The sequence below is a fragment of the Lingula anatina genome, chromosome 9 (genome assembly GCF_051362555.1).
Source record: "Lingula anatina isolate TDL-2025a chromosome 9, LinAna3.0, whole genome shotgun sequence".
Classification (NCBI taxonomy): domain Eukaryota; kingdom Metazoa; phylum Brachiopoda; class Lingulata; order Lingulida; family Lingulidae; genus Lingula; species Lingula anatina.
The window spans coordinates 4,733,871-4,752,799 of record NC_141775.1 but is presented as its reverse complement, the minus strand read 5'-3'; the positions used below and the strand labels follow the sequence as shown (position 1 = coordinate 4,752,799).

The 18,929-nt window shown below is 39.4% G+C and overlaps 1 protein-coding gene across 1 annotated transcript; it reads right to left on the bottom strand.

Annotated features, from left to right (window-relative positions):
- Positions 1–237: 237 nt before the first annotated feature.
- Positions 238–18,464, bottom strand: LOC106162837 (solute carrier family 7 member 14). The gene is made up of 9 exons (XM_013540268.2): positions 15,293–18,464; positions 4,378–4,608; positions 3,854–4,062; positions 3,239–3,463; positions 2,683–2,816; positions 2,306–2,430; positions 1,523–2,033; positions 1,037–1,164; positions 238–820 (listed from the first exon to the last, which is right to left on the bottom strand). The coding sequence occupies exons 1-9, from the start codon at positions 15,594–15,596 to the stop codon at positions 591–593; spliced, it is 2,097 nt and encodes a 698-aa protein (XP_013395722.2). The 5' UTR covers positions 15,597–18,464; the 3' UTR covers positions 238–590.
- Between the last annotated feature and the right edge of the window lie 465 nt (positions 18,465–18,929).

Here is an 18,929-nt window from a genome sequence, read left to right as displayed (position 1 = left end):
TGCAACACCTTTATTGACATTCTCTAGAACGCACGTGAAAGTTTAAATAGACTATGCTCCAAGGTACATGTAAATGATGATGGCTTAAGATTCAGTTAAGGAGTCTCGTGCTGGGCCTCGCAATGCATCGTCAGCATGCTCTTTGGTGGCTGCATTGTATTTTTGATTTCAACTCTTCTACTCCGCGAACAGAGAAAATCTAGATTCTGGTTTCAATAACATGGGTAACGGTGTGACTTATAGAGAGAAATATGCTTTAATCTAGGCCTTAGGTTAATCTTTTAACTGTACATTAAACGGATTAAAGCTACCAATTGGTGCTTTTTAAATCATGTGTCCTAACGTAGACCCTATTTCCAGAACAGCACTTGGTAAGCTGTAAGCACATCATGCCCTTGCTTTACACCACTTTTATTTCGCGTTTTAATCCAAAGAAAACAAATGTTGAATTTTTATCCAGACGATATTCCGATAAGTCACAAGCTCTATAGTGAAGCACGTGTCTTTTCTCGAACATAATTGCAAAAGAAAAGGAGCGTCGATAACAGAGCGTTCTTTTCTCCTAACCCTTGTGCACCTTTTTTTTTTCATCACGGACCTCCGGGATGGTTAAAACCATTACTCGCCATGTATTTAGGCGCCTCATCCTGCGCATGCGTTATGCCATTGGGATGCACGTGATCTTCTGCGTGACTTACGGCGCCATTTGTCATCGACTGTGGGTGATCAATAGCGGTCATTTCCTGCAGCTTTTGCTTTTCTAGCATGTTCTTTCCCTTCTTACTGTTGTGTATGCTGTACAGGAAATATATAAGAAAACCTAAAAGAGAATATTTTGACTTTAGCAAACCTTGCAAAGAGGTACAAAAGCAATAACATTCTGGGTACATATATGGGCATTCCAAAATATAAATGTAAAAAAGAGTGTCTCAGGGTAATTAATATAATATTAAATCATCTTTCTCACTTCTTAGTGTGAAAAAAACGTGCATACAGTGTGTATAAGCCACCGTACCCAGTAAACACCCGTCCTTACCTACGAGTAACCACACCCCCAATCTCGCCCACGTCAAAGGAGGCAACTTGAGCATTAGATAAATGTTGATGAACATGGCGCCGGCTGGGAGGTATGGAACAGCAGGTGCCATAAACTGGAATTTTCTCCTGAGTGAAGAAAAAACACAATGCATTGTATTTCTTTTATAACGTTATTATGCATGTGAAAATAAACAACCACCAAAACTGAAAAAGTAACAGGTTCGTAGTTTTAGAGTGGGTTCGCGTTACAATCCATATGGGGCATGAGACTACAAATAAAATTGACTTTATATTGGGACAATTGTCCAGATGTACGGTATGTTGATTTCCTTAAAAGTGTAGCATTCTGCTCCTTGCAGTATGGGCATGCAAGTTCTCAGTTATTGCTGAACTTGACCAACTATTAGATCATAACGCCATATAAATTGTAAACCAACTTATCATGTTTTAAAATTATACTCCACATGATGTACATCGTACCCACCTATTCATTGGCTGTCTCAAAATGGTAAACACTCCGGCCGCTATGACCAGAAGTAAGACAATAGCTAAAATGATAGCCCAAGCAGCGCCATCTATAATATATTCGCCTCCAAAGTCGACCAACAGGCAAAACATAATCATCACCAGAAACATCACAGCCACAGTTATGATAACAATCCGTGCACTCCTGTCACTAGGTTCTGCCTCATCTCCAGGTATCCCAAGATGCATTTTGATAAGTTTACAATTTCTTTTGAACCATCCGAGTCTTTGCATGTCATCCTCAAATGGAACGCTACCGTATGAAGAAGATTTCCCATCACCCTGGGAGGGCAGGAGGAACTCGTCGTCTTTATATTTTTGTCTTGTCCCGTCACCAAAATCCGGGTCTCTACCCGCAGTGTACTCAAGATCCGGGCCATCAACTTGCTGGGGAACTACTACTTCCGTATCCGGTTGATATCGCAGGATAAGTATAGATATGGAGACCAACGTATAAGCCATCAGTGTACCTGTAATGCAAGGTGGGAAAATGTACTTTATCCTTAAGTTAAATTTTTTTTTCTGTCGGAAGATCTCGACAATTAAAAAAATGGAGGATGGATCAACAAAGACAAATTGGAAGAAATATCCGTCCAAAAATATCTCCGTATCCGATTATTATCTTTTGTAACATGCTAATATTGGGGTAAATATAAGACCTTTAATAACAGGGCTGTTAAATATTTCAACAGCAACAAATTTCGGGAAAAACGTCTCTGGCAAAGCGTATGTGTGCACCTACCAATGGACATCATCTGGACCAGAGTGGACAAACCAACCAGCATGGCGATAAATGACGCTAGCACCCCAGAAACTATGGTGGCAAGAAGTGGCGTTTTGGTCCTGCTGTTTATTCTTTCTAAAAACCTGCATATTGATATTGAAATATATATATATAAATTATTTTACTTGTTAATATCATATTCGGTTATCCAAATTACATCATGAAAATGATAAATCTCAGAAATGTTGCATGAAATCTTAAAATAGATCAAAAGCTTTGTTATATTCGCCTTGACTTTTCATATAAAATGTTCACTACTTTTAACAAACAGGGAGTGTACAAAGAACTCAAATGCTTCGGACGACGTTTTAAACCATTAAACGTTGACAACTTACTCAAATAACAGGCCGTCTCGAGCCATTGCATATATTACTCTAGGCATAGGGAACATGGAGCCCAGAAGACTGACAGTAAGAGCACAGATAGAGCCGAAAGCCACCACGTATTTGGCCGCATCCAGAGCACCACGCTGAAATCATATTGAACGTTCTGAATTAAAACGTTTGGCGTGAACAGTAAGTATAAAAACAGTATATCATTGTAATGGAACACGAAAGGTAGAGATCTGTCTCAGAGGAGCATTGGATTTTCAAAAAAGTTGCCATGAGCAGTTAATCATTTTACACATACTTGAATCTCGTTCATTTTGTGCTTACTTGAAACAAACGCAGCAAGATGTTTATGGGTAAAAGCATGGAAATTGAAACAACAAATTTTTCCTTGATCAATTCATTCCTTAGTTGATATCGACAAATACGAATAAACAGACAAAATATTTTTTAAATAGAGAATATCAATTGTAAACCGTGTTACAGAGCCAAGTCGTTCCAAGGCTTGTTTCAACGGCACATCACAACACAATTACATGTGTCTCCTCTGTCGCATCCTCACCTGAACAAACATGTCCACCAAGGCAGAGTCTCCATTGATCATGAAGTAAGGCAACATGAGTGTAAGGATCACGCTGACAGAGACGTAAGCCGTGAGACACGTGAATAGCGACCCCACAATGGCTATAGGGATGCTCCTGCTCGGGTTTCGAGCCTCCTCCCCCGTGGTGGCTATGATGTCGAATCCGATGAAGGCGTAAAAGCACGTGGCAGCACCAGATAAAACCTAATGACAAAACTTAACACTTGAATTTATCAAAATACCTTCATATAATGATACAGATGTGAGTTATGTTGTGAAATTGTTAATCTGTCTCTGAAATATGAAAAGCTTTGTTTGTGAACCAACGTTTGCAAATAGTCCAAGAATACGAGGGAACCATCTACATTTTGTATACAACGCATATGTTCTGTATGTTAAGTCAAGGTTATGGTAGGCAAAATATATTACTTGATATTCAACCTTAGAATGTTCTGAAAAAGTATAGATCTTACAGGTTTAAGATTTGAAAAGCGTCTTAAAAAGATAATCCCACAGTTAGAGTTTATTGAACCGGTGAGAGGAAGGTGTTAATTAGCATTAATACCAAACACTAACCAGACTACAACTACTCACCCCTTTAAATCCATACGGCATAAAGCCGTTCTGAGTCCAGTTCTTGCTGTCGACGTAAAATAACCCACAGATCACAATAAACACCCAAACGGCGATGTTGATGGCGTTCAGAATGTTGTTGAACATTACAGATTTACTGACCCCTCCGGCCAAAACACAAGTCATTACAAATCCGATGAAAAAAGCGATGAAATCGGGGTACGGTCTCTCTAAAATAGTCAAAATATCTTATTATTTGTTCGCACTGATTTCTTATTTTTTTATAAATTGACCTTATACAAAATATTGTTTTGGTAGTTGCAAGGCGGGGTTCGGTCACATACCGTACACGTTTTCGAAAACCCGAAAGACAGATTTAAAGGGAAAAAGATACGTTCATTTTAAATTTAAAATAGGTAATCTTTTCGAATACACACAAAATTTCTACTGCCGAAGTACTGTGGAGTTCTGAACCTTTGCAGCATTGTCAAAGTACAGACATTGACACTTTTTTATTCTTAATTACATTAAATAATTTTTCTTACCAATAACAGGGGCTAAATGTGCAGCCATGTATGTACTAACGGTGTGATTGGTAAGAGCATCCAGGCACGCGCTCAACGCGCACGCACCAGCTGCTGAGCCAATCATGTATTCCAATATGAGATTCCAACCAATCACAAAGGCGATGAACTCTCCCACTGTGACGTAACTGTACATGTAGGCGGAGCCTGTTGTTTTAGGGACGCGCACTCCAAATTCTGCATAACACACACCTGTAGATAAAGTAGGCATGGTTTAAAAGATGTGTGCACAGTTTAAGGGGGGAAAAGGAAATCTTTATTTTGCACGAAGTGCTGGTATAGTGATCATGCAGGGAACTGTTTTAACGAACTGGTTATAAAGGTCCATTTGTTTTGTGTCTACGGAGTCATTCTTGACAGAGATGATAGTGCACTGTGAAAGAAAAAGATATTTCAAATGAAAGTTAGGCCCAAATAACAAAAAGTCAAACGGTTAAGGAATCCTTCAAACAACATACTGACTGACACTGGTGTAAATCTTTTTCACATGCAGTGGACCCTGTTTCTAATCTTTTCTAAAAATAGGCAGAATGTATTAACGTCTTACTGGGATATTGCAGAATGTTACAATAAAGATATAACCAAGAGTCTGACAAGGAAAACATACAAGAAATCCCTCAGGCACATAAGAATATTACTTTTTTGCTTCCAATACCCGAGATGGGATTCAATGGAGATAGCACCGCTTCAGGGAATGTCAAATCCATTTGATCGAACGAGCAAGAAATATGAAATACTTGGAAAATTAGATTGCGAAGGGCATTTGACGTCATAGATAATAACGGTGCAAGGCAACATTGAAATCTAGTTATCTCAGAAGCACACATGAAAAAAACGTTGTAAATTACAGAGAAGCTCGTTCACACTAGCTTGATTTTTGACAGTTACGAGCCCGGGCATGCCAACAACATAGTCCGCGGCTTCTGAGATTTTCATTGCAAGTTTCGTCGAATATTTCGAGGGCTGGGAGTAGGTTTAAATGCAGTTCTAGGTAAAAAATGGACCCGCAGCGTGTCGTTCAGAAATCAATTGACTTAGTCGCAGTTATAAAGAGATTGGTCGCTTTATTGTTTAATTGCGTGAAACTATGATACATGTATAATACAAGCATGTCGTGAAGCAACGACTTAATTGAGTCGCTATTCGTAGACATTCCCGATGAGTGATGTCGAATCAGCGTGATAAAGTGCAATCAAGTCATATTCCACTGAATTAGGTTCAAAATGACTCCATGTTGAGAGGCAATTGCATTACTAAAGAAGAGATGAAAATATAAAACCGTTAAGACGTTATGCCCGAAACACCAGCAAGAATATGTGGACGAGTTCGTCTGTCTTGCACAGATATATGTTTAAGATCGGGGATAAATCACAGTTTGGAAAAACACAGAAATATTGAAATGTTTCACTGAAATAGTGCCATCTGGCCTGGACAGCATATTAAGACGTGGTCGAAAAAAAGCTATGGGAATTAACTGAGTGTGATAATGTGGGACATGGGAAATCGTTTTGATGAAGGCGGTTAGATTACGGTCTGTTTGGGCTCCCACGCACTAAAGAATCGCCATGAATATAATGAGAAGTCATTTTTGTTCTGACAATTTCTATGCAAAAATACTTCCAACTCATATGAGCCCAGAAAGCGTGAAATATGCATATTATTCTCGTGCTTTTCTTATGACAGGAAAAATGACAAAGTTCCGTAAGAACCAATCACTACCTTTCCACCTTTCACGACGATACGGCGACGCTCTATCACTATTTAAAGATCTTTATTTGGATCTGGTCGATTGCAGGATTGTGTATTGTTTTTTCTAAAACCCTGATCATGTGGTGCCCCCGTACGGAGTGCTTCAAATCTTGTAGAAAACCATGGGGAAGGTTTCGATGAGTACCTTAAGTTTAAAAAATAAGGGGCTCCAATCTTAATGAGTATTTTGTGAGCGTCTTCCAGGTACCCAAATGATTATTTCAGTGTTTAAAATTACATAACATCATTATTTCAATTAAATAAATATTAAGTCATTTAATTTCATTTGATCACTTAAATGAAAACAATGTACATTGTGTCCTACGTACATTTAAACACAATATATTATGGCATCCGAAATAAGTAAAATCCAGCATTTTCTGTGGTTTTCAAGAATCCCCCTGTTACTAACAAATCGCCACTCTTTTCAGCTACAAACCTTGATCAACCCTTTCCTTTAACATAAGTACTGAACTGAATGCCAATGGTTGTGGTTTTAAGGGATACTGTTATTCACTGGTCATTTTTATCTCTATCAACTCTTTAATTCGTGTTCGTCCTAGCCCCCCCCCCCCAATCCAGCCAAAACACACGTTACAATGCATTTAATGGAAAGAAGAGTGAATGGGTGTTCGTAATATCTTTCCAGTCGGAATATCCCTCTTACACCTCCTTTTAAACGCCTCTGTGTGCCAAAACGGAGACAAAGAAAGCAGGACACTCGCCGTTTTAACGACCAACATGGAGCAGGGATACACCATTGACCTGCCTATTAAAACACAGACACAGAGCACTGAGCGGTCTTGCACTGATGTAAAACGCAAATAGATCAATGTAACGGAAGGCGCAATTGCGCATTGATTCTGTAGGCCGCGCGCGTGACATGAATACGCCATTTGCAACTGGTGTTGCTAATGGCCTGTAAAGTTAACCGCGTTCACACACTTCAGCTCAATGGATCCCGTTAAGTGAGAAACATCAGAGATACTTCAGCGCGGGTGTGTTTGCGTTGCACATTGGTTCGACGCCAATGGATTTTATGTATGTTTATCCCAAAAAGCCGACATACTTCTTCGTGATGCTTCTAAGACACTCAAATGATGATCGACTGGAAATAAACGTTCTAATATAAAGTTGTTTAAAACGTAGCTGTCTAACAGAAACAGATGAAATCCACTGCATCAGATGTCTCCGATATGTGGTTATTCCCACCCCATAATAGATGATTTCGATTATAAAATTTCCGGCATTTTGATAACCCAATTTCTTTTACAAATTTGGAACCAGAACGAAGTGCTGCCATATACATAACAAATAACTACAATTAATTTTTAAAGATCTAAGCATTTGATTAAAGTCATAATAACTCTTCGTTTTGGCCAAATATACGATTTTCCTGAAAAAAACGGCAATTTTCCCGTACTTACCAATAGTCAACGACCCCATTCCTGCATTCAAAGTTAATACAGGTTTTTTTTTTCCTAAACGTACGGTTTTTTGTTCAAATCTCTTAAGAGATTTTAACTGACGGAGCCCTCTCGTATCGAGCGATAGTTTCTGGTGACCTACTTAAAACCGCGGGAAAAGCAGACAACAACAACACTATATAACAATATTATAAGATTCATAAGATATATTCGTCTTTTGCTCAAAATGCATTTATATCTACAATGTGTGCAATTCTGGGCTTTTCGTTATCCGACGCACTGTACAAAAACTCGCAACTTACGTCTGAGGGTTTCCCGCCATGTTATTTTGGTCTCGAATGAACGCGAGAATCCGCGTGACAACTAAACGTCATTGGCAACGGATGCACTTGTCGACCGCGAAGAAAGGCATCGAAAGCCCAAGTGACAAGCACAGATTTTAGTTTTACTACAATAACAGTCGTTTTAGTGGGAAAATGCAATAGAATATATTTCCAGGCGTTGTTTACAATGTATTTCTTGCGGAATTTTGAATCTCAAAGTAAGAGTTATTATTGCTTTAAGCAGGTTGTTTTATGTCTGTTATGTACCTAACACGGGGGTTTCCTGTGAGTATCAGTGTAGCTGAACGATGGTTCACCCCACCTACCCTCCACAGTCTCTTCTTTAAGTCATGAAGCGATGGGTTTTCATTGCAAATACACAAAATGACCACTTCAACAAGACCAACATGTCCGGCATGAGAAAACATCACGGCATCAAACAATCGACTCTTACTCTTGTTCCCAAAATAACCGGGCGTATCAATCAAGACCATCCAGTCGGAGAACCATACCAAGACAGTGAGTATATCTGTACACAAAATATACCTATAAAACAAATACATTAAAGTTGTGGGGGGGTTTTTCGTCGAAACCTGTTTAAAGTTCCCTTACAAAATGGTTGTTTTAATCGATTTGACTGTTTTAAGCTGCGATGCACAGGTGTACCAGTACATGCCAACCTCATATTTAATGGCTGTATGTTTCATAACACATGACAGTTTGTTTGGTTTTCCATTAACCTTCTCGTAATGGTAAAAAGCCATAATGGTCCCTTGTTATGGCGTGATAGGACCAGTTGCTAAATTGCAGGCAGTTTGTCAGTTCTATCTTTACATCCAGACTAGACTCTATGCGAAATAAAACACCTGTACGTTTTTGTTAACAGATTATCCCGCTTAAGTCAGCTTAAATAAATAAAATACATCTATTGCACTACTATAAAAGTTGGCCGTCAATGACGAGTTTCCTCAGAACTTCAACTATCTGACATGACTTGCCCATTTGGCGTTTTCTTTACAAATGTGAGAGATTAAGAATGCCAAACCATACGTATATTTATATAAATCAAAATAGATGCTGCTCAAAGAAGACGCACAAATGAACACTTTTTGAAAAACGCCACTGTCGCCGCTATTGATCTAACCATTGTTGGTATATTTGTTGATGTTGGCAATGTAAACAAAGAAAGAGCTTTATATCAATACTAGAAAATATTTTTCGCTTACTGAAACTTGCGCATTACTAAGAACAAATGCAAGGATTGCATTGTTTTGGCATACTTAGTAAAAAAAAGTACACAATGTGACTTCCTCTCACCAAAGCTGCCTGCTGAAACTAAAAAAAAATAACGTGGAACATTGTGAAACAGACCTGTCAGTCATTATGACGTCAGTCATTATGACGAATATGTTGGTTTCATTTGTTCTGGAATCACTGAACAAAATTCTTTTAAAGAAAAACCACGTGTATGGCGTCCGTGGGGTACACGATGCCTTCCGTCTATGACAACTGTTCTTTAAAATGTTCTGACGGCTTTTCCATTAACAGCGTTAAAACAGATCAATTATATCTAGATTAAAGGAGAGAATCATGTTAGAAGAGACCGGCAGAGAACAAGGCTTCTGGCAGACACCAACGCAGTGCGTCGGCGGGTAATTGTTATTTAAAATCAATAACCCTTTCGGGATTGATGGTTCAGTACACTAACGTTCTTTCCATGAGACCACAGAGTTTATCTTCATCATAACCACCTCATAACGATAGCAATCACTACCGGAAGCCTGCTTAGTGGTTCCACAAAATGCAACTGTAACTGTGAGAGTATGAAAGGACTGAAAACGCAATTAAGATTTGTTTAAAGTAACGCATGACCGTTATTTAATTTACCCTAATTGCCACACTGTAAAATATATTTCTACAATCTGAAAATCTGGATATAAATTGTTGAATGATTACATTTAGGAAAATGATAATAACATGTCCAGTGATTAACTTGTATGAATAACTATACACCTGACCTAATTCTGAGCCAGGTTTTCAAAAAAGTTCATGGATTCCGATAAAATATTTGGCTACAACAGGGAACTATATAATATGTCGCAGTTTGAGTATTCTTCGCGTCTCTAAACAAAGGTTTCTTCGTTTGGGGATTGCGTTCTGGTTTCGCTGATACGACGCATATGCACACTACATCTGGATGTTTTTAGAGCTGTACACGCAGGTAGAATGTGCCAGGCACGTGTAGCGCGTCCCTGGTGGAATGGGTCAAGAACCTTCCTGTGCCTTTTTTAGATATGTTGCCCAATTTATATCGACAGGGGTCACAAGGATTACCCAAATCAACGGGATATTGATAGCAAACCACAGCGCTGTCGTACAAGCTATTCCAGATCGATTTTTTTATATTTATGTTATACTTTTTCGTCAGCAATACTATAAAGGCAGGGTCCTGGACTGGATAGCTACATGTACATGTAATTTGGTTATCCGATCCAACATCATTGAATTGAGGCCTTTGGATGGATACCAAAAACAAAAAAATAAAATGGTAAATGCCCGGTTTTAGGCATAACTCCCGATTCTTATCCTATCTGTGCAAAAAATTTACCCTTTTATCTTGCCGGTGTCACAGGAATGGTAGTCCTAGGATTGGAAGTCCGGGCTCCCATATGATTAGTACAGGTTAGGTTTAGTCTGAGTATTGGGGTTAGTATATGGGACCAATGTGACGCGTACAAAGTAATGATGAACGGACTACGATTCCAGTCGGACGACCATTCCTGTCACACCGGGACGATAGTTTGTATTGTCTTCTATAAGAATGGTATCCCACTTTTCCACCTATGTCTAGCGCTTTTGTCACTCCTTCCCTCTCCCTGCCCTACTCTCTCTCTCTCTCTCTCTCTCTCTCTCTCTCTCTCTGCGTGTGCCTTTGTGCGTGTTTTGTACGCCTGTCTTTTCACCCGTTTTGCTTGTTTGCATGTTCATATATTATTTGAACAACCTGTTTCTACATGTACCACTTAATTCATTCGAACATAAATGCTTCGTCTTCTCTCCCTGTAATGTTTGATCACCTCTCGTCTCTATTGCTGTTCATTAGGCAAATTGACAGATAAAGTCCACGCGCCATACAGACGCGTTCTGAATAATAAAGAAATGCACTCTATCTAAGCATTCAGCTTCAATTTAGTATTCATGCTGTAATTTCCCAGGGCGATCCAGTAATAGCAACCTTTTTTTCTGTGTGTCGGACATCTCGTCTGTAACCTCTTCCGGCTTGTACATGTACATGTAGGTACGAATACATTGAGTCGAAGAGGGAAGAACTGATACAATATACGGGATTTCCTACAACAAAGTGTGAACGTGGATCAACATGCTACCCAACATTGTTATACCGGACTCAAACGCCCATGCGGTTTGGACATACTCCCTTCAGAATGCCAGGGACACATGCATTTTATAGACAAATTAATTCCTTACAAACAAACACAGGTGTAGATACACACACGCAAAAATACTGAACATACATGTACAGGTTTATACTAGCACGCATACCCGTATTGATGTACTGAAATTAGATTTTCACGCCCATCTATTTTTGACCCCTTGCAAGTCGGGTGTACTTCAACAAATCGACTGTGGTCATTTCCTTGAAAATGTCTTAAACGCAGTCATTTGAAATGCTCTTTGTCGAACATGACCGAAGCAAGAGAATTATTAAGGGTGCTATTCTTCTCAGATAGCCTGGCCATATTGAGTAAACTAGCAAGCTCAACTTTTCTTTTAATCAACTTAAACCCCACGCGTCTGGCCTTGCAGTGCATCTGAAAGTTATTCAAGAAACAGCCCCCTTTTTCATCGATTTTATCCGACAAAATCACCACTTACTAACCTAATTGCCGTTTGAATCGAACTGCGGCACTGATATAGATTGAGAACAACAAGATTAGGGCAGTAAATGGATATGTTTTTACAAATTACAGACCCACAGATAGTCTGAGAAAATTTGAACGTTAAGATCTTCCCTCCCACCTTAGTTTTAACGACACTATACATGCTCAGCTCGGGTAGATCTAGATCTCTTGGATTTTGCTTGTAAAGCGAACAAACATGTCTATATGTCGTCGATCTCATCATCATCATCTTTTAACATTTTGCAAGCCTAGGCCATTTCAGTCAAGGTACCGGTATGCCCAAATCTTACGTTTGCCCATATTTTAAAAGAAGACAAGCATCCCTAAGTCCCCCATCTTTAATTTTTTATCCTTTAATTAATGGTATTTGGATTCTTTACATATCCCAATTGAAATTCGTTATTTAGGATTATTATTATTATTATTATTATTACACGAAAATTAGTTAATCGGTGGTGTCGTGATAGATAACGCAACAATAGGTTGCATATACCCCCGCAAGCGTCCTGACAGTAAGGCCCAAACACTAATTAATTGAATTAAGACGCCTTGCTTAGGTAGACATGATCGAAGGTCCTGTCCCACAAAATCTAGGCTAAGATCCAGGGCACATTTTTCTGCACAGTCGTTATCATAGGATCATAGATGAAGTGTATTTAATCGGTGTTCATTAACATGTGTTACAGGCAAATAATGTCGTTTTAAAGATCATGCCCCAATCATTTGTTTACACTGTGTATACATGGAAGTCTTAATTAACCTCGGTCGACCTGTATAAAATATTGATCTGGAATAACCAGGCTTTATTTACAGTATTATACTCGTATATGATCCATTTTATAAAATGAAAAAAAATGAAGCGATAAAAAGTGCAATGAATTTTTTCTCGTGGAAGATAAGAATGTCTAACGCACATTTTCATAACTTTATACGTGATAAGTCGGTTGCTTGGGCGTTGGAAAACGTCGCAGAGGTGCGTTTACCGGTTTTGGCAATTTTTTTCACAGAAAAGTACCCATCAATGGATAAATATCAAGAGATCTAAGATGTCAGCTTTACTTGGATATTTGAGACAGCTTTTAGTCATGCTTAGCACATGAAAGTGTGTCCGTTAACACCGCTCTGAATGTTAGTCAATAAGTCCAAATGCTTTGATTAACATATTTCAGTGCAAAATTCATCACCTCTTGGTGAATTGGAATATCTCTCTTAGTTCCACGTGGAATCTTAACAACGCCACTTTCCAAGTAAGCCATTTCCAATGCCGCAGGCCACTCAAATCCGCATTAAAGTGAGCATTTCGCGTAATCAAACCGCAAAGTCAATACCGAACCGGTTCAATACTATGTGAATACCTAACTCAATACCACGCATCTCAGCCGGGAAAACGATCGAAGTCCCATAAATAAATAATTGGGATTAATTGATCGCTTGTTGATTCGATTCTCTCTGATTTGTAGCTCACTCGTTACTTTGCGCGACAAGTCAATAATTCCTCGGCCGGAGGGCAATTAAAACAAAAGAGGTCAAGTTACAATCTACAGATGGCTTTATTTGGGATGTTGTTGGACATAAAGGGTGGCCTGAAAGACAAATTTCCTATGGAAATATAGCCTACAGTTCATCTCACTAGCAGTACGCCAGTTTTATTGAGGTCTTGTATGATTCCGATGTTTCAGTATGTCAGTGTTTTTTTTTCGGCATTTTTCCTCGTAAAATACAACGATATACTTTTCTTCTTCAAAAGAATACTGAAGAAAATACAAATGTGCTTATTTTAGGGGGGAAAGATACTGATTGTACCATAATAAAGAAAACATTTGATGAAAAGATCCTTTTTTGAGAAATTATGGCAGAAAGAGACACAGGGTACCTGTGACATTTTCAGAAAAAAAAAATACCCTGCGTGTCGCGGGCTGGAGTTGAGCATATCACATTTGGAGAAGGAGGAGCAGGGACACCATGACATGATGTATTACTAGTACAAATGTTACATATTTAGGTACAAACATCTTCCTTCTTTACGTCCTTTACACCTTAATAGTTCCCCTTCCCCAAATAACTGTTTATATACATACAATCTTCAGAACCAGAACAGCCCACCAGAGACCGAATTTTATTTCCATTTTTATAACTCGATTATGTCTTTGCATGAAAAGTACACTGGACATGTACATGTATATCGCTCAATCCCAGCCATCATCGCTTTACACCAGGATCAATTTCTGGAAGACTTTATTTGATCAAAGAGCTTCTGCCATAATTCTCCTTGAGAACCTAGTCAATTTATTCTACACTATAATAGCGTAATAGAATTGAGGCTTAGAAATGTGTGGTATTTTTTTCCTTAAGAAAAAGGAGGACTGTTAGACGCCAAATGTAAGCTTCAATAACAAGGGAGATTAAATAGTTGATAGGATAAAAATTTGGGGAAATTAAAAAAAAGTACATTATCATTTATTCAGCATATACATGTACATGAACATGTATAAGCCGTTAAGTGTAATAATTTGATACGAAATCATACTTTGGTATTCGTGGACTTATTGAAGAACACTCCGCAGTTATACAACTACTAATTGATGAAACTTTCCATTTATAAAACGGCCATCCACTACACGATATATACAGAGAGAATAAAATATAGTACATGTATAGATAAAACAAGAAGTTTGTGCGTACATTTAGTTGATCGACTGCGATAGATCACTAGACCTGCTACATGTACATGCACTGTGTATATTGTCCCGTATTCTACAGTGTGTTACCGTGCTTGAGCTTTCTTATCTTTTATCAACAATTCTGAGAGAACAGCTTGTGCGTTTAACACACAAATGCTTCTAGATGTCGGTGAATTACCCCAACTTCCGCACAAAGATGAAGTGCATTAGCTTTCACAATGCATTCGCAGTAATGTGCTATTGACGACCCTGTGCTTCACACGCAACCCGCGATTCTCGGGAGATTGGTCGTACATAATTTACACTGGTGGTCTAGGGCTGATACAGCGTTGGAATGGTTGATGCCTACATCCGCAGGGTAGAAAAAACTATACAAGGTGAAGATACAGTTGGCTGTATCGCTTAATTTGACTTCTTGGGGTTTTTTTTTTAATAAAAAATACAGCCTGCTAATTGGATAAAATAGGTGCTTTTTCCTTAAAAAAAGGATTCATTGGCCTTGACCGTGCTCTTTCAATATTTCAGGGCCTAAGTTGTAACATTAATTATGAAATAAACTGGTTATCAGTACAGTGTGCTGTGTGTGTGGGGGGGGGGAGGTTCTAAAGACAAGAGAGTAGAGATGCAGACGAAACTCCTAGCCACGTACTGAGGTACCGATTAATAAATATAAGCTGTTCATGCGGCCTATACGCTAGTGTTGAACGAAAAGTACAAACTCTCCTATAACTGAGCTCAAACTTTGCAGTGCACACCGTTAATTTAATCTAACTTACCTGACAAAATAGATGCAATGGCGGCGATGGCAAAGGATATGATAACACCAGGGCCGGCAACGTCCCGAGCCACGAGACCTGCGACGACGTACATCCCCGTTCCGCAACAACTCCCCACCCCCAAGGAGGTTAAGTCCAGAGTCGTAAGGCATCGCTTAAAGCCCGACTTCGCCGGATCCCCGGATCCTCCATGATCCCCGTCGTCATGGTCGTGATCCGGTTCTTGTATTGTCTTGGTTCGTGTCATCTTTTCTCGTAGGTCGTTCACCCTAGCGCGGTGGGCTTCTAATCCCAGGCTATCCATTTTGAGTTTTTTCTTTATCTAGATTTTGCTTTTATATTTCTGTCTGTTTAAGATATACAATAAAATGTCCAGCACACTGAAACTGTCCCAGTATAAAAAAGTTCAGTTTTCCAGAGTGTGCAATTGTTTTGTAATATCTCTTAACCTAGAACCACTTTTCAAATTGAAAAACCAAGGTAGCTAAGAAACGAAACTGGTAGCTGTCTCCGTGCGTTGGTAGAGATTTTTCACTTAACCCTGGTGAGATATATGCCGCCGCGAAATTCCACAGTGCCCGGAACTTGAAGTGTCTTTTTTTCTTTCAGAAGACACGAAGAGTTTCAGATAATTCTGTACGCAAAAGAGCCGTTTAAAACCCACTTCGTCCGTTCGGTTCGTGGCCTTCAGAATGCCCTGAAGGTGTCGTGCCTTACCGTGGAACGAAATTGCATGCAATTCGAATGAATTATTCACGGTAGTGGCTTCTACTCAATCGACGTATTTACACATATGAATCATTGCTAGTATGTTGGCATTACTTATTCATTTAATAGTCCGATATTAGGTTTCTTGCGGTTTATTTGCACTTGATTCGAAGGAAATATCGGTGAATGGCGTTTCTCAAAAATTTATGTAGTAACCTCTACCCCAAAATAGAAAAAAAATACAGCAGAAGTGCGGGCAATTTGTCACATACACTTAATGCTATCTATCCTCGTGTGGTATCGACACGGGCTGGAGCTTGAGTGGCAACTTCGTGGGAATTCCGTTAAATCAAACTGTTCACATATACGCTAAAAAGACATCAAACCAATAAGGTCCAATAAACAATGACGTGGTGCGAATCCAAAGTTTTGGAGATCTCCACATTTCACATAAATTTTCCACGCACATGTATATCTGATCCAGTATATCTGATCCAGTTCGAAGTAAGACGAAGTGGACGACAGTTAATAGGGACACGTGCAATATTTGACCGCAGACGACACTGATACAGCACGTGACACCTTGGAGACGTGTTGACTGATGGCAATTGGTCTACATCCGCCACTTACTGGCACTGTTATGTGGTGAGGACATCCAACGGATACGGTTATAGGCATATAATTCCCTACCCTTAGTGTATAAATCAGTCTGATCTCTTCGCATCTAAGTACGATGTCGTTAGATACTGAGCCCGAGTAGGCGATTAGAAGGCCAATAGTCAACTAAATGTCTGAATCACTCGATCACTAGACAGTAATGGCATATATGACGCTGAGGAAAAAATGAAAAAATCTTCTGTTGACTAGGAATAAGGTTGGACTCTCAACTCCTTACTGGCTAACAAGCAATTACCAGCTTGTTACAAACGAATCAACTGCGCTTGCTTCAATGTTGACTCACAGGGAGAATTTTCAAAGCCTTGCCGCTATAATATAATTTGGTTTACTATCTTTCCTTACAGTGAAAGTTACAAATACCCAGACGACATGTTTAGAGTAGAAACCAGTTCTGACTAATCTCACAAGTTAGTCACAACATTTCCGATTTTCCGTTCCATGACTGTGAGTTCGAGTCAAATCGCTTTTGACTAATTCAATTGGCAAGCAACGATAGAGTGTTCAGAACGTCTTTCCTCAAAAAGATACAGGCCTTTAACGTGGGGGTGAGATCGATTTTTGGCGAATTCAATAGCGTTAAGTGAGTTGTGTTTCTTTAAAGGAATGGATAAACCAAGCTGTACCTTCGATGTTATATTAGAACAAGTGTTGACTTATCTTTTTCGTGCGTCACCGAAATGTGTTCAAAATATCACTCGCCATACAGATCAACACATCTTTATGAATTTTTTAAGGCTAATATTACTTTAAAATTGCAATACCCGGTCGCTACCTGTAACATGTATAGTGGGTCGAGTCGCAGAATTAACGCGTAATGAATAAATCAGCTTCCTAGACAAACCGTTCTCAAGTGGTGTGTTCACGGTCCACCTGTGTTGTACCTTCTGCACTATCACTGCTCTCTGCGCGTTATCACCACTCGTCTGCTGCACATTATTATCACACGTACAACAGACTAACTGTATTTTCTTGGAGACACTCCTCGACGTGCGGCTCTATCTAGTACATGTAATATCTTAAATTCCCATCCAAAAAATGGCAGCTTCACACTGTGTTTTACGTCTGTCCAAGATCCTCTCTCTTGTCACCAAACTCCCGAGCTGACACAGTTCATGCCGTTTCTGAGAGACTCAATGTTTTATGATTTCGAACAGCAGATACAGACGTCTCAGGAAATTCAGAAGTACAATGCAGTGTCTCCCTGTCTAACACAGCTTCTTGTCTTGTTCTTCCAATGAGCAGACGACTTTTCTGGCAGCGTTCTGGCAGCGTTCTGGCAGCGTTCCTCGTTCTTGTACAGTCTGGTCTACGGGACTGTCAGGTATGCAGATTCCTCTCTGTCGTCTGTGGCAATTTTCCACACGCTCCTTTGACCACGGCGAATAAGTCGTCAGCTGTGCTTGTTTTCTCACCAAATTGTCAATAACTGGCTATTAACTCAAGCAAATGTCTGCCGAATATCATAACACGCCCTCCATCGATCAGCTTTTGACTGTGAAATGAATCGTGGGTATTCACGCGCGCGATGTTTATTGTCTGCTGAAGTCCGGATCTTGTTGTTTTGCTACATTCGTCACGTGATCTACAGAGGCCAAACAGTTCATCTTCTTGACATCTAGTTGGTTTTTTGAGGCATACACATGCAGATGTCGTGTGCCACCTAAATGACAGGTTAATCATGCAAAGAAAAAATAGAGAAAAGCATCTACTCGTTCTCAAAAACAATTTTCGTACAGCAAAAAAATTTTTCGCAATGGTGTCAGTCTTTGGAATATTTCACTGTCAGTGGTGATGGAATTCCGTTACTTGTATTTCCTATCCAACCACTTGTTCTGTCGACAAAATTAACTGAAATGTTATTTTCCTTAGAGATCTGAGGCTAAATTAAGTGTGAGTCAGGCGCCATCTCGCTCTGTTCTATCAATGGGAACGATTAGTGCGCAAGGGGGAAAATCTATGTGATTACGTCACAGAAGGCTCGAAACCAATTTACCATTATTGGAGATCTCTATCGTACTTGTTGCGTAGTATAACTATCAATTTGAGTGTCTGCGAAGTTTTCATCAATATTTTCTAAATGCTTATCAATTTCACACAGACCCACTGAAAGCATGCGCCCGCGCCTTTGCACATACATGTACACATACACACATACACGTACAGATATACACATACAGTTTCCCATGCCATACATTTGTTTTAGTATCCAACATGCAATTGTTTCAGTGACCAACTACATGTATGTAAAAAC